The sequence below is a fragment of the Ammospiza caudacuta genome, chromosome 12 (assembly GCF_027887145.1).
Source record: "Ammospiza caudacuta isolate bAmmCau1 chromosome 12, bAmmCau1.pri, whole genome shotgun sequence".
In the NCBI taxonomy this organism is placed as follows: domain Eukaryota; kingdom Metazoa; phylum Chordata; class Aves; order Passeriformes; family Passerellidae; genus Ammospiza; species Ammospiza caudacuta.
Genome location: NC_080604.1, coordinates 17,749,883 through 17,775,819, shown reverse-complemented (window position 1 = coordinate 17,775,819; position 25,937 = coordinate 17,749,883). Strand labels below are relative to the sequence as shown.

At 42.1% G+C, this 25,937-nt stretch overlaps 2 protein-coding genes across 5 annotated transcripts; one reads left to right on the top strand and one right to left on the bottom strand.

Annotated features, from left to right (window-relative positions):
* Positions 1-1,272: 1,272 nt before the first annotated feature.
* Positions 1,273-11,361, bottom strand: ARL6IP5 (ADP ribosylation factor like GTPase 6 interacting protein 5). Its single transcript, XM_058812726.1, has 3 exons — positions 11,102-11,361; positions 3,336-3,553; positions 1,273-3,017 (listed from the first exon to the last, which is right to left on the bottom strand). Exons 1-3 carry the CDS (start codon positions 11,275-11,277, stop codon positions 2,845-2,847), a joined length of 567 nt encoding a protein of 188 aa, XP_058668709.1. The 5' UTR covers positions 11,278-11,361; the 3' UTR covers positions 1,273-2,844.
* A 1,749-nt stretch (positions 11,362-13,110) lies between these two features.
* Positions 13,111-25,853, top strand: UBA3 (ubiquitin like modifier activating enzyme 3). Of its 4 annotated transcripts, none has more exons than XM_058813212.1 (18): positions 13,111-13,158; positions 13,276-13,317; positions 16,042-16,162; positions 17,110-17,190; positions 18,725-18,807; positions 19,359-19,439; positions 20,041-20,084; positions 20,373-20,437; positions 21,249-21,404; positions 21,523-21,625; positions 22,074-22,187; positions 22,988-23,041; positions 23,448-23,484; positions 23,576-23,657; positions 24,159-24,259; positions 24,399-24,462; positions 24,560-24,614; positions 25,087-25,853. In XM_058813212.1, exons 1-18 carry the CDS (start codon positions 13,139-13,141, stop codon positions 25,173-25,175), a joined length of 1,392 nt encoding a protein of 463 aa, XP_058669195.1. In that variant the 5' UTR covers positions 13,111-13,138; the 3' UTR covers positions 25,176-25,853. The 4 variants fall into 4 exon arrangements, with proteins under 4 accessions (XP_058669195.1, XP_058669197.1, XP_058669198.1 ...); XM_058813214.1 differs by having other exon boundaries at positions 13,120-13,169; XM_058813215.1 differs by having other exon boundaries at positions 13,132-13,148.
* Positions 25,854-25,937: the final 84 nt, after the last annotated feature.

The window sequence follows — 25,937 nt, the reverse complement described above, 5'->3', positions numbered from 1 at the left end:
CTAAATCCCAGTCCTTCCCTGCTCCCCCTTTTATTTTAATAGTCCCGTAGTATCAGCAATGTCCAAGACCTCTTAAATCCAAGGTAGTCTCTGCTGTCACTTGTTCAAATTTTTACTTGTTCTTCTCCTTTTGGTACCTATCACCAGGTCTCTTTCCAATCTCCACCTTCCAGACCTGTAAAGCTCCTTCTCAGCTCTGCTTCTGCTTGTAAACTTGGGAAAGCTGATTTCTGTATTGCCCAAGAGAGAGCAAATAGCTTTAAAGCATCATATAGCAGGGAAGAGAAAGAAAAGAAAGAAAGAAAGAAAGAGAGAGAAAGAGAGAGAAAGAGAGAGAAAGAGAGAGAAAGAGAGAAAGAGAGAAAGAGAGAAAGAGAGAAAGAGAGAAAGAGAGAAAGAGAGAAAGAAAGAAAGAAAGAAAGAAAGAAAGAAAGAAAGAAAGAAAGAAAGAAAGAAAGAAAGAAAGAAAGAAAGAAAGAAAGAAAGAAAGAAAGAAAGAAAGAAAGAAAGAAAGAAAGGAAGGAAGAAAGAAAGGAAGGAAGAAAGAAAGGAAGGAAGAAAGAAAGGAAGGAGAGAAAGAGAGAGAAATTTTCATTGCAGCCCTTTCTTTTTGTAAAGGTGAAGAGCAGGAAAGGAAGAAGCTTGGTACTTCCAACCAAGGCTTTGCACAGAGCACAGCAGCAGGTGACAAATGCACCAGGTAACTGCCCAGGAAAGCTGTAATATAGTGCTTTACAATCTCCAGTTGAAGCTGCCAGGTACCAATTACTGCTACACCCAGAAGCTGCCAAACATGAGTTTCCAGGGTGGATAGAGCATGAGCTGTGAAACTCTGCTCTGATCCACGTTCTCCCACTGAGCAGCCTCTCAGTGATCACAGCAGGAGGGAGGCACACACAGACATCACACCATTAGCTTGACTGCAGCAGAGCTGGTACCAGTACTGCTCTGGGCACAGCTCTCAGTAATCCTAGAGGCAAAAATCCCTCTCAGGTAATTAACAGGAATTGAAATCCCAGTTAAGTAGAGTGGAGTTATGTAAGAGACCAAAGCTGCATGAAGAAATACAGTAAGTATTCCACCTCTGTAGAGCAGCTGTCTTAAGGATGCAAGAGCAAGGCTGGAATATTTCAGCTCAGAGGTCCCCTGGGCTCAAAAAGCTGACACAGAGCACAGAGCCAGCAGCTTAATCCCCAGCACGGGCTTGTGGCATGAGCCACGGGGTGACAGCAGATCTCCCACCACCCCAGCCACAGACACAGGCACAAGGTCGAGTTTCCAACCATTAGAATTTATTTTTCTTCATAACTGTGCAGTTTTTAAAATGCTACTGTAATGATGAAGTCATAGGCTACTATGTTCTTTAGGTGTGGAAACAGTTTTTGAAAACAAAGACCATGCGCTACAAGTGAGGAACAGGCCATCGACTCTTCAGCTGGAATATACAGACATTTTTGATAAATACTGATCACCTTAACACTTAAATGGAATGACATGTTCAGAGTTCTACACAGTTCACTATGAAAACAGCATGGCAAGTTACATAAAAGCTTCAACTTCAAGCATCCTTGCTTTTTTGTTAAATTAATTACTTGGTTAGAAAAGAGAAAGCCAAGAATATTTGAAATGGAGTCTCACCTGGACAACTTTCCCCCCCTGTTGTTGGTAAGCTCCTGTTATCAAGATGATTCCATCAGAGCTGGCAGTTAAATTGTGTATATATAAAAGAATCCCCCACACTGCTTTCAACATCAGGAGTTTTAACAGGCAAATATCTTCATGAATTTGAATGGGTTTTCAAAAATTTTATCTTGACATTTATTGCTTGTACTTGTAAACCTGAAATCCAGTTTATTCCTTTGAGGAGCGTTGGAAGTACAGAGTCAACAGATGCATGTTTGACCTGTATCTTTGCATTCTGGGTGAGAAGAAAGAAAAAGATGACCCACGCTCAAGAACACACATACACCTCCATCTACAAACAGCTTGTGCAGACTAAAGCAGGTAAGTCCTAAAGTAGCAGTATTTAAAAACATCCATGGGGTAGGAACTCAGCTCATCCAACCTATCTCTTTTTCTCCCATGCTTGGCCAGGGTTTAGCTGGTACACAGGGAAGTTTGGCTCTCCTACAGAGGGGAGCAGCTCTATGGATGAGGATTTTGGAGAGCCTGAAGGTAAATGTTACTGGGACTGGCAGGCAGTGCCGTGTATATTCTTCATGCTTACAGCTATTTGGATTTTTTCAGGGCTGCTAAAGGAGGGCTGTGAGGTGAGGACAGGAACCCAGACTGTACAAGCACTGCAGAGTTTTACCACATCCAGTTAAGCTGGATTAAGGTAATGTGGCCTCTGTAATTCAGAGCACCCGAGGGAGGGATTTGGAGGATGCAAGAGATACCTGCCTGCAATACATTCCAGCTCATCTGAGCATCACCAGCCTCAAAGGTGCTACCCAGCATGACCTGGCTAAACTGCAATATTTTAGAACTGAGATCAAAGGGATGTTGCTTTAATAGACCAATTTGCTACAAGTCAGTTTGAGAGACTGCATTCCATAGGTTTCTACCTCTTCCTCCTCTACCCCCAGAAGAAGAGACAAGCAAACATGGTTAAGTTAGTATGTATTTGTGTAAACACCAGAACATTTTGCTATACAATAGAAAAGAAGTTGCTGTTTGTATGTTCTTAGAGGAGCCCTGAAGACCTTGGAATACCTGTATCCTGCAACTATTAACCTGTACCACATGCATTTCCTGTTTTGTACATAAACTGAAAGCAAGCTTGAACAATAGTAAATAGCAACTACACTCCTGCAACAGGCAGAAATGCCACGTTGCAGCTGCTTACTCCTTCACTTTAGATATGTAGTCAGCCAGTTTGTTGATACTATCCTCTTGCTGTTCTAGAGCATCCAGAATGAAGCCCATCGGGGTCTTCTTCAAGCCTATCCCCTCCATCTTGTTCTGCAGCTTGTTCTGTATGTTCCTGAGCCTCAGGGAAGCATGGACAAACATCACTGCATGACAAAAACACCCTCATTAATTGCTAATGCCCAAGGAATGAATAGTTCTTGCAGCAATTAAGACATGTCCCAGCACTGTGACATCACTGGAAGATGATGATGTATCAATGACTGCTGAAGTAACCACAGGTATCCATTTAATAATAACATCAAAGATGGCTTGTGCTGCTTTGTGTCCCCTCCCCCAGTTCTGCTTTGGGACCACTTAAACACAGATAGCAAAGTTAACAGCTGACTTAGACTCTGCAGACTTGGTTGAGAAAGCTCAAGTCACACATCTCCAGCCCCCCAGGGAAGAGAACAAATACTCACAGAGGAGAGGAAGCGTGATCCCAAACATGAACACCATGACATCTCCCAGGTAGGAGATCAGGAAGTAGCTAGACAGCATGATGGCCAGGACAAACGTGGTTGGGTACTGCTTCTTCAGCTTGCGGAGCACATCCTTGTTATGTGACATCCACACAAAGCCCAGGAACACCAGCACCACCACAGTGCCACCAATGAGCATGTTCAGGGGACTCAGAAACCTGGACAGAAGAGGAACAACAACCAAAGAGTTCAGTTTCAGCACCTTCATGACTTGTGTGTCCATAGAGGATCAGCCTGCTCAGTGGTAATGTTGCCAGGGAGGTAAAGCATTGAAAAGGAAGTTGCTGTTGTGAAGATCTTCACCAAGGTCTTTAGCAGGAGCTAAAAAAGAAAGAAGTACAACTGAAGAAGAAACCCTTAGTGTTGAATTTGGATAATCTTTATGTTCTCTTCCTGAGCTTAGCTCAGGATGATGAATTTCTGCAGCACATCATCATAGAGGCACTGCCCACCAGGACCCCTCCTACCTCTGCAATCAACTCATTTGATATCACACCCAGAGTCAGCATATCTAGATAGCAGATGGAGACAACACTGACTGATCTTCTCCCTTCACATGACCAAAACCAGGCTCAGGCTAGGCCTTCAGATGAACTAGCTCTTCTTGCTATCTTGTCTAGGTTTGCAAAATGGGAAAGGTAGAACACTGAGTAAAGGAAGTTATTTCACTACTTCTCATTTCTGAATAAACCTTCTCATTGGTTTACATTCCAAAAAAAATTGTATGAACCTGCAAAAGTAGCTTTCCACTGGTAGCACAACAGATGGAAGCCCAGTGTCAAGCAAGCATGCCTGAGAGTCAGAAGGAGCTGGAGTATGTGATAAAGGTCTTACAGGAAGAAGAGCCAGGCTGGGCAAGACAGTCACTGCTGAGGTTTGTGTTCTGTTATTGTTATCAGTTTCCAAGCAAACCAAGCCATGGAGTGGATCAGCTCTGGACTATAAACAGCAAATCCTTTTTTGGACAAAGGCAGAAACGTCACCTGCTCAAACCACATCCCCAGGTATTTAGAGCTTGTTCAGAATCAAGAGTTCAGCAATGACTTTGCTGAGCTTGTTTCTGAACTCACCCAGAGTCCAGGCTCTATGGCATTTCACTTAAGTACTATTAAGTTATGTGAATTTGTGTGCATTCTGATTTTCTGGCTTTGGCATGCACTGATCTGATTACACAGCAGCTGAGGCCTTGGGGCTATTACAGCTATGGCAGCAGTATGACAGTGCCCAATAAAGCAAGACACGCTCAAGGTTTACTCTTGCAGACTTTGCAGCTCATCCTGCTGCTCCAAAGCTACCATGGCCAGTGACTCACCACTCCTCCCCACTGCCAAGGAGGATGTTATGGTTTGTGGTCTGTGCTTCACATCCGGCCCAGGCAGAAGAAATCTGCTCTGGCACTGCCAACACTACCTGCAGTGCTAGGGAGCATTTTCGTGGAGCAGGAAGAACCCCCAAGAATTATTTCACAGCAAGGAATGGCTCTTGATTCTTCAAGTCAGTTGTGCCAGCAGGGGATAGGACAGCTGGACAGAAAAAGATTAAAATTCAGAGTAGCTCCCCACCTGCTTCTGCTACTCATGCTGAAAAGCCAATCGGGCTTTTTGGAAGTGGTGAGAGGCCAGACTTGCTTGTTGCATTAGAGTCACTCCCTGCAGCCAGCCAGATTATATTTAGCTCTGAATTGTCAATCTAAAGTTTCCAGGCTGGAAAAAGTGAACAGAATTGCTCTGGAAAGAAATCAGTTTCATTTGTGCTCCTTAGCAGCAGGAGGAGGGTGACTCATGACTGGACCACACTGGTGCCTGGGTTATATATGTACCACTGGACATGTGAGATTCTTAAAGTAGGATTCACCTCCACACCTCAGCTGCCTTGGAGCAGCAATGGCCAAACTCACACAACTCACAGCAATCTTTTTTGTTGTTGTTGTTGCTGAAAATCCATGGACAAGATAATCCGGAAAGCAACAAAGATCTAGGCAGAGCTCCACTCTACACTTTCCATGTGCCTGGAAAATACTCTCAAAGCCTTATCTACATTTCCTGTTACTCTTGTTACAACTTCAGAAACTTGTGGTGAAGAACCATCCCTCCATATTTATGAGAAGAGACAAAGACTTCTCTGCTCTACATTTCTTTCTGGTATTACCCAGGTTCTGTGTCGCTGCCTGGCTGTAAGGGACATGAAGAGGGGTGAGGGGAGAATGCATTCAGAAGATCCCTCTTTTCTGAGGAGAGTGATTTGGATCACATGTTTTCTGAAGTGGGCTGCATTCCAATGTGTACAAGGGAACAGTGAGCAGAAGTATCAAGTGAAGGCATTCAGAGCCACATGAACACAGATGGGGATCACAGTTGCCACTGAAAACCAGCATTCACATTATCAGCCATGTGTCCACAGACTTCACTGCTGGTGATTACACTGCTGGACAGGGTGTCATTGCCAAAGCCACCCTTTACTGCTTCACTCACCCCAGCATGATTTACAGCACTATCTAAGATTATCCTAGACATTCAGATGTAGAAAATTCTTCTACAACAATGGCAGTATTAAGGAAGGCAGAACTCCATTGTCCAGTTTCACTCAGATCTGTTGGCACGCTGTTCTCAACAGCACAATAGCTAAAAACCAGAAAGGAAAAAACAGGGATATGTAATTTTAGAACAACAGAGACTGGGGAAAAAGAGAGCTGTGTAACAGTTCTAGAAGTCACCTTACTGTTGAACCACTAACACTGATACTGGCCACATTTATCCAGAGGTCAGAACACAAGAGGACAAATTTGTGCTCAGGCAAGGAGGTTGGAAGTCTTTCAGAGATGCAGAGGAAAGGTAAGTGACCAGCCATTAAGTATGTTACAAGATACTTTCTAAATATAATTCCCTTTAGCAGGGATTTATGAGACCTCAAATACCTAAAAATGTAATGCACAGAACTACCAGCATGGCAAGGGTAAGGTGACTTGAGTTTATACTGCTCAGAGGATTTAGGGGAAGAAAAACTCTTTTAGGTTGGACATAAAACCTACTAACTTCTCTGACCCCAAAAGTAGTGAGTGTGGCAGGACTAACAGCATTTGGGGGTGCCAATAGCTCAGAGCACCCCAGCTGGATCATCTCCTTTGTCTTCTGTGGTGACAGGGTACAAGCCTGTGACCTCCAGTACAGCTGGGACAAGGTGACCGGGAAAAGCCATCACCCAGATTCAGTTTCCTGCTCCCGGCAGACACCAGGCTTCCTTCAACATCCACCTAGATACAAAGTAGAGACAGGGAAAACAAACACATGGAAAGAAACATGCTGGATGGCTGCAGGGACAGGGGCATTGTCCTGTGTCAAGGAGGACCACAGGACACTTTGTACTGGTAGAAGCAGCCTCAGGAGAGCAGGCATGCTGGGGGTGCACTTGTGTGGGAAGAAGTACTGGCAGCTACCCCTGGCCAGCAGAAACAGATGAAGATTAAATACTTTCTTTTTTTTTAAGAATTAGACTCATATCTCTAGGCAGTGCCCTACATGCATCACAAAACAGGTCAGAATTCTCACACAGGAGCAGGAAAACACAAAAAGCTCTGCTTTCAGTGAGTTATCACATCCCCTGTTCTTGTCAGGTTGCTTCCTACCTGCACACTTGTGCACAGCTTACAGCAGGAGAGGGGGAGGACACACAGCTGTAGCACAGGGAAAGAACAGCTTGGCAAGGCACATTCTTTGTGTAAGGCAAGGAGCCTCCAGCAGCACAAGCCCAGAAATAGGATAGGCCACATAAAAAGCAAAAGCAAGATAGCTCCATCCTCATATCATCTCCATTTTAGATGACTGTCTTGGGGTGATTATTCAGCAGTTGCTGTCACATCTGTTTCTTTCACATGTGACCAGGCAAGTCTGAACAAAGGCACTGAGTAGGAGACTGGCAGTTATTGAGAACATTTTTTTTTTTTAATTTAGAGCAGCTCAGTTAGGCTGAAATAAGCATGAAAATTCCTTCTTAGAAGGCTTTTTGCTCCACCATGGCCCAAGCAGTGGGCAGGTCAGAGCACTAAAATGTGCTCATTTGTATTAATTTAAATAACTTGAAAGATGAAGTTCTGCCTCCTCTCTCCCCATACTTTGAGCTTCACTGAGGTTATGCAGCTGTAACTACAGGTAGCACACAAAACTATAAATAGCACATTGTCTTGAGGGATAGTCCTCAGCATCCATGGATTTAGCAATGCTTCTGTACCTACTGTTGCTCACTTTCATGGCTTTGACAACAGGAGACAGATTCCTTGCCTGCAGAACTGCCAGACCTTTATGAAGTTATGCACCAGTATTATTATGCAACATGATTTAAAATTATGTGTTTTGCTCACTCATTCTTAGCTTTTCATCAAGCATGAGAGCAACTAAACATTTTGCTGCGCTGGAGCCTCTGTTTCAGCAAAGGGGATCCCTACAAGGACATCAGCTAAGGCAGAGATCTGGGGAAGAAATATGGAAAAAAAATATGACACAGTTGTTGACTGCTGGGGTTGTACAGATGGACAGCAGATGTTTTGAAGAAGTGGCAAAGGAAAGAGACATCAAACCTCAGGCTGCAAGGAGAATATTATTCCAAGACAGAATGAGCACTCTGATGCAGCATTCCAAAATTCAGCACGCTTTTTAAAACTGTCAGATTTTGAAGTTGATTTTTAGCAAGTACATGGCAACAAAAGCCTAGATGAAATTACATGAATTTAAAGTAGTTAAGTTTGAACTACATGATAAGAGAGGCCTTGTTGGAGTAGGTGGAAGAACAGACAAATTTCACTTATTAACTAAATTGACTGTTTGAGGGAAGTTTCGAGATGTGGGAGGCACTGAAGGCCCTGATTTTAATGAAAATTCATACAGGACTCACAATGACAGGGCCCTAGCTCAGGGTAAGAACAGGGAGTCCAGTTCTTCTATAAGTAGGAGAAAGGGCAGAGTTTTGTCAAGAGCTTGTTTTTTATCAGCAGTCTACTGCAACAGAGTTGTAGGGGGGAAGAAAAGAAAAGGCAGACAAGTCCAGAGTCCTTAAAGGAATTTGCAGGGAGGGAGTGTGGCTGCTACCACCAGCCTGTATTTGTGGAGTGGCACTAATTCACAAATTTTAGTTTCTTGTTCACTGATTTATTATTTTCTACCCAGTCCTGTAGGCTGAAAGTAAAATCTGCATTACTGCAAAGCACAACTTAATTCACAGGTAAGAGTAGCTACAGGAGAAGGCAAATGGAGGGAGAAGGGCAGGGACACCATGCAGAAAAGATCATTACAATTCCACTGTGCTCGTGGTAAGGTTATTCCACACCTTGTGGAGAGAAGGTAAAAGGCTGGAGAGCTCAGCTTTGTTGTAGGAGGGGCAGGAAACTAAAGCCATGGCAGAAAGTGTTTCCAGTAGCAAGAAAGCTCTGGGCTACAATTTCTGTGTCAGCCCAGCACAACCACAGTACTGCAACAGCTGAAAATATCATCTTTGCATTTCAAGTCTGTCTATACAATTAGATGGTTTATGAGCAGGTAGAGTTGGTCATAGGTTAAGTTTAGTTTTGATCACAGGAAGACCACTTTGTTAGTGGTTCCAATAATCCTGCCCTTAGGCCTGGACACAGCCCTGGAGTTCCTAAAAAGCCATGATTCATCATTTATCAGGGGTTCCTGCCCATTACAGAATGAAGTGAAAGACAACTTAGTCATCAGTTTAAATTTACCAGGAGAACTTTCTTTACCTTTCCTCCAAAGCCACAGTCTGGCCAAATGAAAAGTATTTTTATTACAAGAAATGGATACCTTTTCTTTTTTGAGATATTATCCTATTTTCTTCAGAATTATTCTCCCATCTGATTTTACTTCTATGTTAGAAGAATCAGGTTCATCATATACCAAAGACTCTTAAGACATGCAATAAAAAAACGTGAGATAAAGATCCCACTTCAGGTCTTGTTCACCCATAAGTTTTCAACACAGAGGGTTATCACTCAATATTAAGATATTATAGTTGCAGTTCTGATATTAGTTTCCATCTTCTGTGGCTCTCTTCCTCCTCCACCTCCCACCTCAGCACATTAGTAGGAAACAAGTGGGAGATAAATCTCCCTTGATCTGAAGAAAAGCAATCAGAGTTCAAAAGCAGGAATTTAGGAGGGTCAGTAAAAGCTGCTGCCATCCCTGTTTTACAGGGAGATACCCCGTTTGGAGATACCAAAATTATTTACAGTCTTTTCCCATCTTCTTGGGCAGAAGAGCTGTCCCCCTGCTTTCCAGGGACTCTGTGATTTATCTGTTCATTGAGAGCTGGCTACAGCATCGTGCTGCTAATGAGGGTAATGAACACACAAGTCTAGAACGAAGTGAGAGAAGAACAGCAAGACCATGGAAGTCTCATTTTGCCAGCCTAGTAGTCTGTAAGATTACTGTGACATATCCCCACCAAAATAGACAAGAACAAGGCCTATGCTGCTATACTGAACCTAAAACTACCACATACATCAAGAAGAAAATGCAGGATTCTGAGCCTATCCTTCCACTGAGCACAAGTCAAAGTCTCTTGTGAGCCACAGAATCTTTATCAACTTAGATGCTGGGTCAACAGCTTCAGAAGCCCTGACAGGATGCAGAATGCTTACCCCCCGCAAAAAAAAAAAATTGATTTAGGGGAATCACTTTAAGCCTCTGCAACATAAGAGATAAGATGTACTTCAGCCAAAGCCACTCTGGCCTGGTGGCTGGGCAGTTCTCCAATTTAAGCATTTGTGCGTTGCTTGTTGAGAAGAGTGGAGTATTTTAGTTTCCATATTAAAAGCTTAATCATCATTTCTGCTGCATGTCTTGCTTAAGAGCTTTCTGACCAAAGATCCTAGAGCAGTACCTGAAATAGAGTCACATAGGTCACATAGCCTTTGATTCAGAAGGTGATTATAAGGTTATTTCCTTATTCCCTTTAGGAATGCTGGGTGTGACACAATAGCAGATGGTCCTACCTCTAAGGTCTGAATCCTGCCCACCAGAAGGAAATGAAGGGGTACTTCATATATTTTATAGCGAACTTTTTCTGTATGAGCTAGATCAGAAATAAGAACGGCTTGCCCTGAACATTACTTTAGGATAGTAACAGAGAGCAGAATTTACTGATGCATTTTTTTAAATTCCAAGCTGAGCGTGTCTCAGCCTGAGCAGCCCCGCTGGGCAGGCTGGGGAGGAAGCACAGCTCGCTGCGCAGGATGCGGCTCGGCGAGCAGCGCCAGCCCGCACCCCGAGCATCGCTGCCTTCGGCCGAGCGCGGTGCCCGCAGCGCCCGCCCCGGGCACCGGCCGGAGGAGCAGCCCGTGGGAAAGGGAGATAACACACAGGGAGCCCTGGGGCCGGGCACACCCCACCGACACACCGCAAACCCCGCTGCCACCGAGCGCCGAGGGAGGCTGTAAACCAGGCCGCTGCATTTTTAAACCACACCGGGGGTTTAAGGAGGGGCGGGAAGGGGCAAGGGGAGGGAAAAGGGTAAGGGGAAAAGAGGGGAAAAGGAGAAAGGAGGAAGGGAAAGGGCAGCTCCCCCGCCCCTGTACTCTCACATCCCGGCCGGGCCCTTTCCCGTGGCACCGGGCCGGGTCGCAGAGCCCATACCCGGGGACAGGGGACACGGGACCGCGGCCACCGCACCGCCCGCCCCGGCCCTGCGGCCGCACCGCGAGGCCGCGCACTGACCCCACGATGGAGACGAGCGCGGCGGCCACCATCAGGTAGTTGGTCTGGTAGTAGAGCAGGTTGCTGACCACGCGGTTGTTCCATTTCGAGATGTCCTTGAGGTCGGGCAGGGCGAAGCGGTCCGAGCCGGGGAAGAAATCGTCCCAGGCCCGCAGCGGGGCCACCTGCACCTCCATGGCCGCCGCCGCCGCCGCGCAGGCTCGGGAGCGCCGGGCACCGCCCCGGGGCGGCTCCGGCACCGACAGCGACGGCGGTACCGGGGCGGCACCGGCACCGACAGCGGCCGCGCTCCGCTCCGGCCCCGCCGCTCCGCGCTGCTGAACGAGCAGCAGCACAAGGGACAGGCGTGTGTCACCGCCCAGGGCTGGCAGCTGACAGGGGCTGCTGTCAATAACCGCTGTAAATTCATTGTTCCTTCAGCGAGTGGTGATGCACGTAGGGCATTCACGTGGCGAAGCCGCTTGGCATCGTCTGTGAAACAAGGGGTGAGCGGGGAGGGCACCACGAGAAGTGTCAGCCCCAGCCAAGGAGGCTCTGAGGAGTGTCTGTCCCATGGCAGGGGGGCTCTGCTAGTGGGGTTGGTGTCTTCAAGCTGAATTTTCTCACCTTTTGCAAAGTAACTGAAGCCTCCTGATAATTTCGACAATAGAATTTGTCTAATGAAAAAAAGAACTTTGGATTTCAGGCATTGCGTCAGATTACATCACCGAAATAAATATGCATGAGGAGGGCGGAGAATATGTAGTATGTGGGCGGGTTCATGTAAATTTTACTATATAATAGAACGTTTTACCCCTTGGTGTGTTTGATTTGTGTAAACTTTCGCCTGTGAAGATTAAACAATTTCTCCTTTCTAAACCAGACTCTGTTTAGAGAGCTCCTAAAATGGGCAACAAGGTGACCGTGCCTTTGGAGGGAAAGGTTGGTCCCAGCAGCCATGGTGTTTTGACCCCATGTCTGTGTTGGAACACTTGTGTTTTCAGGCTTTCACACTTCAGCCTCCATGGTTTGAGCATGACACAGCACCCAGGGTTTGCTGCACTACCGTGCATCAAAATCCTTCTCCAAATGTAAGCAGTCTGGCTGGCACTTTCTCCTCACAGCTCCATCCCTGAAGGATTTACATCCCTGAAGTTTGGAACCCAAGACTTGAGCAGGGCCAAAGTTAGTCCTGCTCATCAGCTTCCTGGCCTGCACTGTAGTGGTTTATGTGCTATCCCTGCCCAGGGAATGCTGATAACACAAAAGCCTTTGTGGCAGGCAGCGACCAGCCTGTGGTCACCTTTGGATTCCAGCCTTCCTGAAGGCTTTAAGGCATCATGATCTCCACACTTTGTCCCTGAGGATGCTCTCCATGGCTCCCAGGAAGTTCTGAGTCGGGAGGAGGCCAGAAAAACTCTGATACGAGGAAAGGCTGAGGGAACTGGGATGGTTCAGCCTGGGGTGACCTAATTGTGGCCTTCCAGTACCTGAAGGGAGGCTGCAACAAATATGGAGAGAGAGACTATTTACATTGGCCTGGAGTGATAGGACAAAGGGGAATGGCTTCAAACTGATGGACAGTAGGTTTAGATTAAATATTAGGAAGAAATGCTTTCCTCTGAGGGTGGTGAGGCCCTGGCACAGGTTACCCATATAAGCTGCGGCTGTTCCATCCCTGGAAGTGTTCAAGGCCAGGTTGGACAAGGCTTGGAGCAACCTGGGGTAGCGGAAGGTGTCCCTGCCACGGCAGGGGTGAAACTGGATGGGCTTTGAGGTCCCTTTGAAGCCAAAACATTGGACTCTGTGACCATCACAGAGGCGGGCGCAGGAAGATCTCTCGGGTGCGGGCAGGCAGGACGGAAGGGAGCCTCTGTCAGGGATCGGGGGTGTCCCCGCCGTGTGTCCGTGCCAGTTATCGCCCTATCGGCACTATCGCCACTATCGGCACCGTCGCCGCTATCGCCGCTATCGCCGCGGCTGCACGGGCCGCGCTGAGCCCGCCGGGCCCAGGCCCGCCCCGCCGCTCGCGGGGCACTGTGGGAAGCAGAGGGAACTATGGCGGATGGTGAGGAACCGTAAGTGCCCTGTATGTGCGTGCTCGGCCGGCCCTGCCCCGGGCCCGGGGTCCCCTCTCCCTCCTCCCCGGTCTCTGTAGCGCGATACTGACCCTTCTTTTATTCTCTCTCTTTTAGGGAGAAGAAAAGAAGGAGGCTAGAGGAGCTGCTGGCGGATGGGTTAGTGCGGGGCTGCGGGCGAGCGGGGCAGGGGCAGCGCTTGCTGGGGCGGGGGTAGGTGAGGGCGAGCCGCAGCCCCGCAGGAGCTGAGGGCTGGGAGGAGGCTGCGGGGCCCGCGGGGGAGGAGGGAGCCCCGGGAGAGCTGCCGTAGGTGGGGCAGGGCCCTTGAGCAGCCCGGGCTGGGGGAGAGGAAGCCCCCGGGGAGAGGAGCGGGGCGGGAGTGGCGGGCTCGCAGCTTGGCATGGTGTGCTGAAGAGCTTGGTGAGGAGAGGGGAAAAGCTGCCTGGCCGGTCAGGGACCTGGGAGGGCCTCTAGGCTAGAAGCAGGTGACTTAAGCTTTTGGCTGAAAATTAAAAATCCAGACTGCAGAACAGTTGTCTCTGCGCATTAAAACTCTTAAAAAAAATCTACGCACCTGCCTTAAAGGCTGTGAAAATTGAGAAATCTTGAACATCATCTGCTTCCATCCCTTACTATTCCATTCCATTGTGTACCCTGGGTCAGCAGGCAGGCCTGCCTGGGCTCTGGCAGTGCATGTGTGTGGGGATGGGGCCACAGCATCCCGGGCATGTGGGGTGGGAGGGCTGCATGCCGAGTCCCCAAAAGCATGGAGCTTTGGAGATGGGAGGGTGGCAGGGAAAAAAGTCTGAGCTTAAAGCGATAAAAGGACTGTGGTGCTCTGATGTTTCAAACAAAATTTAAAATTAAAATAACTCAATGAAATAAATAAGAATGTTGTTGAGCTCTTATACCTGGTCGTGCTGTAACAGCACAACAAGTAAACACTTGAGAAAATTGTCTGTGAAATAAAACATAAAATATCAGGTTGAGTTACAGATGTTTTTCAGATCTCCACATTGTCCAACCCTCTAAAAAACCAACTGTAGTCTAATTGTGAGAGTGAAACTAGATCTTAGCATTTTTATCAATTAGGAAAGAAAGTATACATCTAAACAGAAATACACATCTAAACAGAAAAGGATTGCTGCTGTTTAGTAGCTGTTTATAGGGACTATATAAAAGAATTTAAAAAATTGTTCTTAATGTCACCAAACACATCTTCTACACTCATTTCCAGAAATGCAAAAAAACTATAATATCAATAGAAGCAGTTTTTGTGATGTCTGTTGACCCATTTTAAGTGCTCAATGCAATCTGTTGTATAGCAGATGAGGAGTTCTGCAGAGGGGGTGTTTTGTTTATTTACACCATTTCCCATTATGTGAAATACGTATATTTTCACATTATTGTGAAAACTAGAGGAGATACGAAAGTGCATCTGAGATCAAAAGACCCTTATGAATTCAAGTAATTTTTGTAGGTTTTATTTAACTGCTGGTGTAGTGAGTAACTTTCCTCAACTGTTAATGAGGAAAGTTCAGTCTGCAATCAAATTATCATAGAATCCTGGAATGGTTTGGGTTGGAAGGGACCTTAAAGATGATTTTGTTCCAACCCACTGCCATGGGCAGAGACATCACAGGTGAATTATAATTTATTAATTGCTGCAGTTTAAGGAAGTTTTTCCCTGTTCCTGAAAATCTTTTGCAAAATCCATTGCCTCTAAGTTCACTTACTTTGGCATGCTGTGTTGTCTGAGTTCTGAATTCTGTGAAGATAAAGGAACTCACTCCAGATGTTTTCACCACATTTACCTTTGATTTTGAGATGAGTTATGAAAAAGTTATAATAAATTCTAAACATTACCCAAGAGTTATTAGACAAGTGCTTTTCATAGTGCTTCATAGGAGACAGCTGGTGGAGAAAGATAGGAGAAAACACTTTATCAGTGGTGACACATCCTTTGCTACTCAGGATTGGCTCTTTTATAACAAGCTTAATTTTATATTAACATAGAACATAATCCTATTTATTGAGTTTCACTTCCCTATTTATTTGATAGGGAAGTAGGTGTTGATCTTATAGTAGAACAATACTTGAGAGCTGATTATGAACTATTCCTGTAAGTCTCTTAAAAATTTAAATCTATACTTCTGTGCTATTAAAAGTGACCTGCAAAAGGAGAAAAGGGTATTGGAGTATTTGATGTAAAATTCTGCCTTGAAAATTTAAAGGAAGATAACTGCAAACATTCCTTTTTTTTTTCAAGTGAGATTGTTACTGCAGACAGGCTTGAGGATACCTGAAAAATGGGGCAGTTCTAATGCCATGGTACCACCTGAGGGTGAAGAACATTCAAGATTCATGTCTTTAAAAAAATATTTGTCTAAATAAACTACCCTGAAGATTCAGAGGATGATGTTGGGGCACGTTACTGTAATTTATTCAGAGCCTCACAACTGCAGTTACAGACTGATAAGTCTGTAAAAAAAATTACAAAAATACAAGACTTAACTGATGAAAAAACAATCACCCTCGAAATTGAAAGGAACAAGCTCTTTATGTGTGTCCTCTTCAAATTGGAGGGAATTCAAAGCAATAAGACTGGGCCCTTTTTAAACTGCAGGTCAACTTTTACTAGTAACAGTTAAATCAGTGGGTTTATTGAAATGCCTGGCTTGTTTTTCCCCTCTGTGCATATTTATATTATTGCTTTCTAGTTCCCCAAATAAAACCCACTCATGCAAATGCTCTTACAGGCATAAAGACTGTGCAGATGCATCTGTACAAATGATCAATAATTGAGGTGTTGTTTGCATAGCAAGTTGGAGGTGTGGCTTTTGCTGTGTGATGTTGCAGCTGAATTTACTGTGTTCTGTGCAGAATGGCTGTTGATGGTGGGTGTGGGGACTCTGCAGACTGGGAAGGTCGCTGGAACCATGTAAAGAAGTTCCTCGAGCGATCTGGACCATTCACACATCCCGATTTCGAGCCAGGCACTCAAGTGAGAAAGACTTCATTTCAATCAAGTATCTGTAGAGTGTGTTGCAAATTAATGTGAACAGGTTCATTAACTGACCACCAGCAGTGTGTGGGTACTGAAGCTGCATGAAAAGCTTGTGTTTTAATCAATTGAACACTGTGGTCCTAGGAGATAATGTTGTATGCTTTTTATAAGTTTGTATTTTTAAGTTGTACACTGTCAACTTCAAGCTTGCTGTTATCATATATAAATATATAGCAATGTATGAATTATGCTGTTTTTGAGTTTCACATGAAAAATAGCAGCATTTGAATCTCCATTTTTAAGTAATTTGATACAGTGAGGAATCTAATGTACTTAAAAAGGAAATTAGAATTAATATGAATACTTTGAGAACTGGATAAGGTGTGTAGTAGGGTAGACTTTTAAATACTTATTCTTCTTTTGTTGTACATTTTGTTTCAGAGCTTTTGGTTGAAAGTATTTCCTGTTCCCTTTTTAATGTATTGTTCCATTATTTGCTAGTTGGAGACTGGGGTGAAGTAGAGCAGTTCACAGAAAGCAGTTATATATTTAACATTTTCGATTCTTTCTGTCCAGCAATGTTGTCTGTTTAGATTTATTTTATATAATATATATGTGAAATATCTGAGGAAGGAAAGCATTATCACCTTAAACTAAATAATAATAAGAGTGGACCTTGCTTTTTTCATGGTCAAAAGAAATATAAAAGTAATATACTGATATCAGCAAAGTTCTTGGTTCTCTCTAAGTGGGGATACTGCATGAACTCGACAACTGATTAAAGTCCAATGTGTAATTACTCCTGCAAATCAAAGCTGCTTTATCTGTAACTCACTAGGCACTGAACATTTATAGTAACATGTTTGTAAGGGTTATGAAGGGTTTGTAAGGGTTATGAAGTAAAGCATAAATTGTATTAATTTTTTGTTTTATGTCTTCTGCAGGCCCTTGACTTTTTGTTGAGCACATGTAAAGTGCTAGTTATTGGAGCAGGAGGGTTAGGATGTGAACTCCTGAAAAACCTGGTAATTATTGTGTTTTAACCCTTTTCTTCTTCGAATTTTCTCTGTTTCTTTTTTTCTTTGACAAAACTGTCTTTTTAATTAGCTAATTTTGCAGTTCTGGTTGTATATAGCTACTAGAATTTTGAATTTTAATCAACATGTGTAAAATACATGTTGATACAGACAATAGAGATAAAGAATGCACTGGAAAGGTGGTATTTTCATATGTTGCATGTTATTTATTCAGCTGTCTCAAAGCTTGTCTTGAGGTACAACAGGCTGCTTTGTATGAAGAGTAGCCAGAAGTTCATGTGCAGCCTTATATCCAGCTGATATTGGTGATTTTCCCTAATTACCAGATCTAGGGAAGTGAAGTCAACTAAATGAAGACAAATCATACTTATAATGCTACAAAGTGTTGTTTGAAATGCAAAAATTTAATTACCCTGTTACTGTGATTTTTATCCTTACAAGCACTCATATTTATCTCAGTGTATCAGTGTTATGAACCCATTTGAGTTTGGTAGTTTGGACTATTACTCTACTTCCCCATGTTTCTATTTAAGAACAAGGATTTCTGTTACATGAGATAGCTTTGTTTGTTCAGAAAATGTAAAGGGAAAAGTTTCAAAGTCTTTACATTTAAAAGGTAGAGTCTTAAAGGAAAATGTAAGTCATATTTTGTATATGATTCAAATTTTTTAGAGTCACTTCAGAACATCACAGCTCATTTCTTTTCTCCAAACCTCGTGTTTTACAGCTTAGATTTCCCTTTAACTGCAGTGCACGTTGTGTCTTTGTGTGTGACTGATGTTGCTGCTTTACCAGATCAGATCCACAATACAGTTTTAAGGCAATTTTACTGTAAAGTTATTTCCCAGATGTAGTGATCTCCTGAATACAAATGGAATGAGGCAGAGCTTCTGTCAGAGGTTCAGTGTGTTCTTAGATAGGGAGGTGATTTTTGTGTTTGCCATCTTCTTCAGCACTGAGTGCCACAAGGAATGCTGCATTGTTTAGAACTGTGATGTCTGGGTCAATATGCCAGACTCATTTATGCCATTTATGTGAACATGGTTAATGTCCCAAACCCCAACAGGAATTTTTAAAAAGCCTTCTAAAGGAATGAAACTTTGTTTTTCCTATTACTGCCAAGCATGGAAGTGCTTATGGTATTTGATTAAATTCTGTGCTTTTTCCCCCAATGGACTCTCTTGATTTACTCCAGCCATGAAGGAATACTGCAGTTTCCCCTTATAGATCAGCCTACTGTTGGCTTCTCTGTGTTAGCATTAGGTAGTCCAAAGCAATTTTGCCTTCAGGAGAGCACTGTCTTTGACTTTGGACTGTTATTAATTCCATCTGTCTGATACCAGCATTAGCAGCCCCACAAACCCCTTTGAACAAAGAATGACCCTGTACCTGTCTGCACAGGCAATGAGGAGCAAACACAATTGTTCCTCCAAAGGTTGCTGTTTTGGCATGTGGAGTGAATTCTGGAGCTTTGTGAGCATTTCATTTCCTGTTAAATGAAGCTGACCTTCTCTTTTCCCAGGCACTGTCTGGCTTCAGACAGATCCATGTTATTGACATGGATACTATAGATGTTTCTAACCTTAATCGACAGTTTTTGTTTCGGTGAGTGATATTTTACATTTTCACAGTTTAACTTCTGGGTTTTTTAAAATGTACCTAAATAAAACATGTTAATGTATTCATTATTTAGGTTGGACAAGAGGTCATTAAAGATTACTGGACCTTCATGCCACAGTAGTACTCAGAATTAAGAAATCATATGCAATTTTTAGTTGTTTTGGGCTCTGTGGCATGAAGAAAATCAATCTGTGTTCCTTGCCATTCCAGTACAGCTAATGACTATTGGAAAAGGTGACAAGGAATAAATGCACACAGATTGAGATCTCAGATTTTTCTGGTGCCTTTTTCATCCAAGTACAGTGAACAATCACTGGATTTTTTTGGTGCTGATAACCATAGTTAATTCTATGACTCTCACATCTGATGCTTTACAGGGATCATGGAATGGTTAGGGTTGAATGCCTTAATATTATCCAATTAAATACATTGTCCTGAAGTATCAATTAGCCACTCAATTTGGTATTGCAATGTATATAGATTGGAGAGACAAAATGTGCTAAAATCAAGCTTTTGGATTGCTTGGGTTTTCCCAGAGCGAAGGATGTGGGGCGGCCGAAAGCAGAAGTGGCAGCAGAATTCCTGAACAGCCGCATTCCCAACTGTGCTGTGGTTCCGTATCCTTTCACAGAGAAGCCTGAAGGCTTCTGTACCCTAGAAAACTCTGTGGGAGGTAAGAGTATCTGAAGTATTTTGCTGCCATCCTGTTTCTCATACAATAAAGGACACATTCATTCAGCTGGTGAGTTGAGAATTCTTTCTCCGTGCTGTTTAACATACAGGGAATCTGCATGGGAAAGGCTCAGAAATTATTTTGTATTTTTCCACTGAGTCTTTTTATTCAAGTGCAATATTGTAATTTTCACTGAGATACTGGAATTATTCACCAGAGAGTTATGAGTAAGCACTGGTAGGAGGCAATAGTTTATAAACACAGAGCAGCACTTACTGATAAAGGTCTTTGTGAGAGCACATATTTTGAGCTTCCTAAATATTTCACCTGCTGAACTTTGCTGTTTAGGACTACTCCATTGTGCCCTTTGTTAATTTTGTGAGATGTTACAGCTTCAGCTGTGGGAATTTAATCTCATCACATAGCTTTTAGAAGGTGTTGTGTAGAATTACAGTGATAAATTAGATAATATTTTGGCTTTAGATTGGCAAATAGAAAAAATAAACTTAACTATGAATATATTCCTTTACTGGGCTTGCATTCAGGTATTTTAAAAAGATTCAAGACATGGATGAAAGCTTCTATCGACGTAAGTGGCATTTGTTTTCCTGACAAACACCCACAGGTGCTTTGGGGGCCCTTGCAGATGTTGCTGGTCACTGCTTTTCCTGGTACTTTGCTGCTAATTATTTTAGTCTTCCACAGTATGTTGGAAGTAGAAGTAACATATTGAAAAAATTTGAATACACCTGTGATACAGGCAGTGTGGGGGAGATAGCTAAGCTACTGTCACTGTCCCTTTTATGGACAGAATACTTTGCTTGTCTTAGGAAGCCTGCATTAGTGTAGATTTTGAATAATGTTTTTTTCTCCCCAGAGTTTCATATTATTGTTTGTGGGCTGGACTCTATAATTGCAAGAAGATGGATAAATGGCATGCTGGTAAAGTTTGCAGTCTTCTTAATGCCTGATTATTGAGTTTAGATGACTAAAATTAAACATACTTTTGTAGAATGTGTCATGAAAATGAATGAGGGCTGTTGAAACTCATAGTTTTCTGTATACCTGTTTTCTTTCTGTGAGCAGGATGAAATGCAGGCTCTCTTACCTGCCCTTTTCTTGAGAGTGTTAGCCAACATCTGTGCAGTGCCTTGCAGGGAAAAAGTCATAATTAGGTTACATTGCTTGTGGCCTTCTGCAGTCAGCTTTGAAGATCAAGACAGAAAGCTCTAGAGCTGCTCTGGATGCTCCCACTGTGAATTTTTTCTTCACTACCCAAACAGTATTTATTATGCTGCAACTTGTAAATGCCATTATTTGGAGCTGCACTGTTACAGAATACAGTGACCAGAAAATTGGTAATTTTATAATTGTGAATTTGTTTGTAAAACAGTGATCTGGAGTATCTACCTGTATTAAAAAAAAAGACAAAAGCAAAACAACAAGTCACGAATCAAACCTTCAACCAAACCTTCAGCCATTTGTTCTGATGAACTATAAGAACATCTATAGCAAATAATAGCATTTATCAGGGGAGTAAGGGGAGGAGGTAGAGGGTGAAGGTGGTTGATAAAGTCTTGTGCACTGACAAATAAGTAGTGTTTTATATACCCTTAAAATAAACTGCACATTAAGCATTCAATAGTTGGGTGTACCTTTAAGAATAAAACTACAGGATTTTTTTTTCTTCCTGCAACTTGTTTAAAAACCCAAACCAAACAAAAACCAACCCCCCACCCCTTTTATTTGTTAGATGTCATTTTTGCATTATGAAGATGGTGTCCTGGATCCAAGTTCCATCATCCCCCTGATAGATGGGGGGACAGAAGGTTTCAAGGGCAATGTCCGTGTGATCATTCCTGGGATGACAGCGTGTGTTGAATGCACACTTGCACTTTACCCACCACAGGTAACTCCCCCAGTGAAATTGCCATCTCTTCATATTCCTCTGCCTTGCTGGCTTCTTTTCTTAGTACTACTCCTAATTTATCTTGGTTTCTTCTGGTTTTCCTCCCCTGCCCACCCAGGTCAATTTTCCCATGTGCACCATAGCATCCATGCCCAGACTGCCAGAGCATTGCATTGAGTATGTCAGGATATTGCAGTGGCCAAAGGAACAGCCTTTTGGAGGTAATTAATGTATTGTAATGGTGCTAAATTAACATTTCTCCTTTTAATTAACTTGAGTTGGGTGTATGCTTTTAATGAAACAGTCCTGACTCTTAACCTTGTGTGGTTCATTGTCATATTGAATCTAAGCCTCCTCTGAGCTGGAGATGGATTTTCTCTTCTTGAATTCATTCTCCAGTTCCATATTTGCTCTTGTTTCTCACACTGCACAGTGTCTTTCCTGAATTGAAATGTAACCTGTAACAGCTCTGTAAATTGTGCAGTGATTATAGTTTGTGTTAAAATTAAAGATGTTTGTACAAATAATACTTTGGTTATTTAAAATGTCAAGTTTCAATAGCTTCATGGGGTATTCATTATAAATTTAAACAAGGATTTTTTTAGACCAAAAAATGCTGTGTTTCAGAACTTTTATAATTGCAATTTCTCTCTAAATTCTTTACTGTAGAAGGTGTTGCATTGGATGGAGATGACCCTGAACATATACAGTGGATTTACCAGAAGTCTTTAGAAAGAGCATCACAATTTAACATTAAAGGTGTTACCTACAGACTCACCCAAGGTAAGGGGATGGCATTTCACCAAGTTGTGGCATTTGCACCTGGGCTGGATTGGCATTCATTGTATTTGTTATGACTAAGCTTGCAGCTGTGCAGGGATAATTCTCCTCACCCTTAAAACAGAAACAAGCAGCTTGTTTCCTGTGCCAGCACAAATATTTTTATGACAAATCAGATGTTCAGGCATTCATGATGAATCAGAGGAACCTATCTGGGATAAAGCTGAACATTCTTTTTGCTATTTTATTTTTAACTTGAAGCAGCTCCACAGTTTACATTACATGGTGACCACTCTTGCTGGTTCAAAGAGTAAAAACAAAGGGACTTGATTGTCTTTTTTAGCAACATTTTGTGCCAGTTCAGGCTGGTTAAGTCTATGGCATCTGTTCCTCTCTGCTGTCCCTGCCTCTGTTCACAGGCAAGTGCAGTATGCTGACACTCATTTCATCAGCATTTCAAACACTAACCAAATAAAAATCTCCACTATCTTTCCTTTGTGCATTTCCCAGTTTAACAGGAAAAGAACAGTTTTAATTTTCCCTGCTAAATAGAGAACACTTGCTTTCAGAGTTTGTTCAGTAGTTCTCTTTGTTTGATACCTGCTTTTTTCAATGTGCTTGATCCATTGCTAATATAAAAATTGCCCAAGTACTGCAGCAGCATCCCATTATACATGTTTGTTACAGAAATTCCTGGACACTTGAAAGTACTTTTGGAATCACCCTTTGAAATTATTCTGTTTAAATTAGTCTCTCAATAGAGTTTCTTAGAAAACCCAGAGCTGTATGTTTTGTTTTTACAGGGGTGATTAAACGAATTATTCCAGCAGTAGCTTCTACAAATGCAGTAATTGCAGGTATGCTGTAAGAACTCATTTCACTTCTACTTTACTGACTTGAGAATTTTGTGGGACAAAAATTTGGAATTGAGAATCTGGAGAGGATAATAGTAAATTTTAAATGTGTCTGTTTTTATTCTTACAGCCATATTTCTGTTTTCCATAGAGAAACTGTGACTGAATAAATGTTATCACTCTGGGAGAGAGCAAAAGCTGGGGAAAAAAATTGAAAAACACAGTACATAGGCTTGACATATCTCAGATTAGTGCCAAATCTATGGTGTTAATGCACAGAACTACCAGCTGCATTCAGTTTATTTTTATAGATTGTTATACTTGATTGTTTCTGTCACTTTTTGTCCAGCTGTGTGGTGTCTGCATGTCTGGTAGAGCTAGGTGAAGAAATTCTTTTTTCTCATTGCAGCTGTTTGCGCCACGGAGGTTTTTAAGATAGCCACAAGGTATTTAATTTCTTATTAATTAATTAATTAATTACAGACATGATTTCCAGCAGAATGCCATGAATCCACACTGACATATTTGTCATTACAGTGCATATGTTCCTCTTAACAACTACTTGGTGTTCAATGATGTGGATGGATTATATACATACAGTTTTGAAGCTGAAAGAAAGGTTAGTGCCATTAAAGGCTTGAAGGAATTTTTCCTTGATTTGTTTTTATGCACTTTGTGTGTATTTCTGAACCTCAGTATTGAATCAGCTGGCCCCTAGCACTGAATAATAATATTTCTGAAGTTTTAACAATGGAAACTACAGTGTTACTGGTCTGCTATTTCTGCAAAGTAGAGCTACAAAATGAGATTTTCAAACCTAAGATGACTCATGGGCAGATGATCTAAAAAAGAGGTTATGGCAAAAATTGATCTGAAAGTTTGTAATATTGGATTTAATGTCAGATTAAATTTGTCATTCATAAATACTTAGGTGCTGTTGGGAGCCAATCAGTGACAGACTTCAGAAGGAAATGGGTTTTGTCATTAATATTTACAACCATTAATATTTCTAGAGGTAAAATTTCAGAAAAACACAACATAAACACTTTATAGACCTTACTAGCAGCTTTTCTAAAATCATCTTTAACATGATGTGTGTTCTTGTGCTGTTTTGTGGTAGGAGAACTGTCCAGCCTGCAGCCAGCTTCCCCAAAACATAGAGATTTCCCCATCAGCCAAATTGCAGGAGATCCTGGATTACTTAACAAATAATGCTTCATTGTAAGTTGCAACCATTCTGAGTAATTTGATAATTTGATGATTTATTGCTTATAAAAGGTAATTTTAAAATGTGTTTTTTAACCTGATTCCTTGGTTTTGTTTTGTTCTGTTTGTTTGTTTTTAAATGTTTTATATATAGGCAGATGAAATCTCCTGCAATCACAGCAACTATGTATGGGGGAAATAAAACGCTTTATTTACAGGTAATCTGAACATACATAATTTACTTCAATAGTCTGAATTTACTTAAATTTACTGAATTTGAAAAAAAAATTTGGCTTTTTTTAATTTTGTTTGCAGACAGTAGCTTCAATTGAAGAACGAACAAGGCCAAATCTTTCCAAGACACTAAAAGGTATTATGGAGCTGTCAGGTGTTGATTTTCAAGTTAGAGAAAGTTGGGAGAGGTTGAGAAAGTTAGAGAAGTTTTCAAGTTAGAGGGTCAGTTTCACCCCTCTGTGTGGATATTTAGGTTTGTTTTGCATTATGCAGTAGAATTTGCTTCATTGTCTTTTTACTTTCAATACACATTGAATTTTAGTTTCACATTTCTCAGGTATATTTATTGTTTAAAGGTGAAGTGCAGGCAGATGCACAGAATTTACTTCTGTAAATTACACGCTTTCCAGTAGAGTTTTATATATATTTCTCAAGGTCTGTTTCCTGCTTAAATTAGATTAATATTAATTTAGCCAGTGAGCTGTTTGCAGCTTTATTTAATCACATTTACAGTTTGTGAGGATAGCAATTCTAATTTTTTTGGGCTTCTTGAAAAGGCAAAGCACGTGGATTTGATTAAATTAATTAAGCTTTTCTTTCTGTTTCAGAACTGGGGCTTGTGGATGGCCAGGAACTTGCAGTTGCTGATGTTACTACACCACAGACTATGTTGTTCAAACTTCACTTTACCACTTAATTTATTCATAAGTAAAGTGCAAATACAGCAAGAGAAGTCTGTCCCCACCTTATAAAATAAACATACTCTGTGGGTGTTAAGGCAGCCTGAAATGTTCCTGTTAGTGCCAGCATGGTTGAAGGTTAGGAAATCTAAATGAATCACCATATTTCAGAATTGTATGTAGAAGCCAATATTTGGTGGATTATATTTGTATAAATGCTTATTCATGTACAGACCTCTGATGTATAGAAATACACTTCTCCCAGATTTTGTTGTCAAAATGTTCATGCTAATGTACTTCCAAACACATGGAACTTTAAGGTGGCCAAAAGTCTTGTTTTCAACATGTGTGCACACATATATGCAAAGAGAAGATGTTTTTAAAAGGAACCACAACAATCTGGTTATAAGTTTAGCACTCCTGAGACTTACTGAGTCACCTTAAACCAAAGGAAGCAGTAGATTAAAATGAGGATTTCCCTCTTATTTGGTATTGATTTGATCAATGTTATGGAAGGTGTTAAATATGGAAGAGATGGCTTTGTTTACAAGAAACACAAAAGGAGAAAATTATCAACTGTACATGAAAATACAGGTGTGTCTCTTCACTGTCCCCAAGCAGCCACCATGCACAGCATTGCAAAATTATGTTCAAATATCATTGGTGCTGTTAAGGTATTTATTAATAAAAAAATCAGAAAGACACCCGTGTCTGTGGCGTTTCTGTGGACATTCAAGAGCATTTATAACCTCCATTAAAAATTCTGGGGCATCATTTGG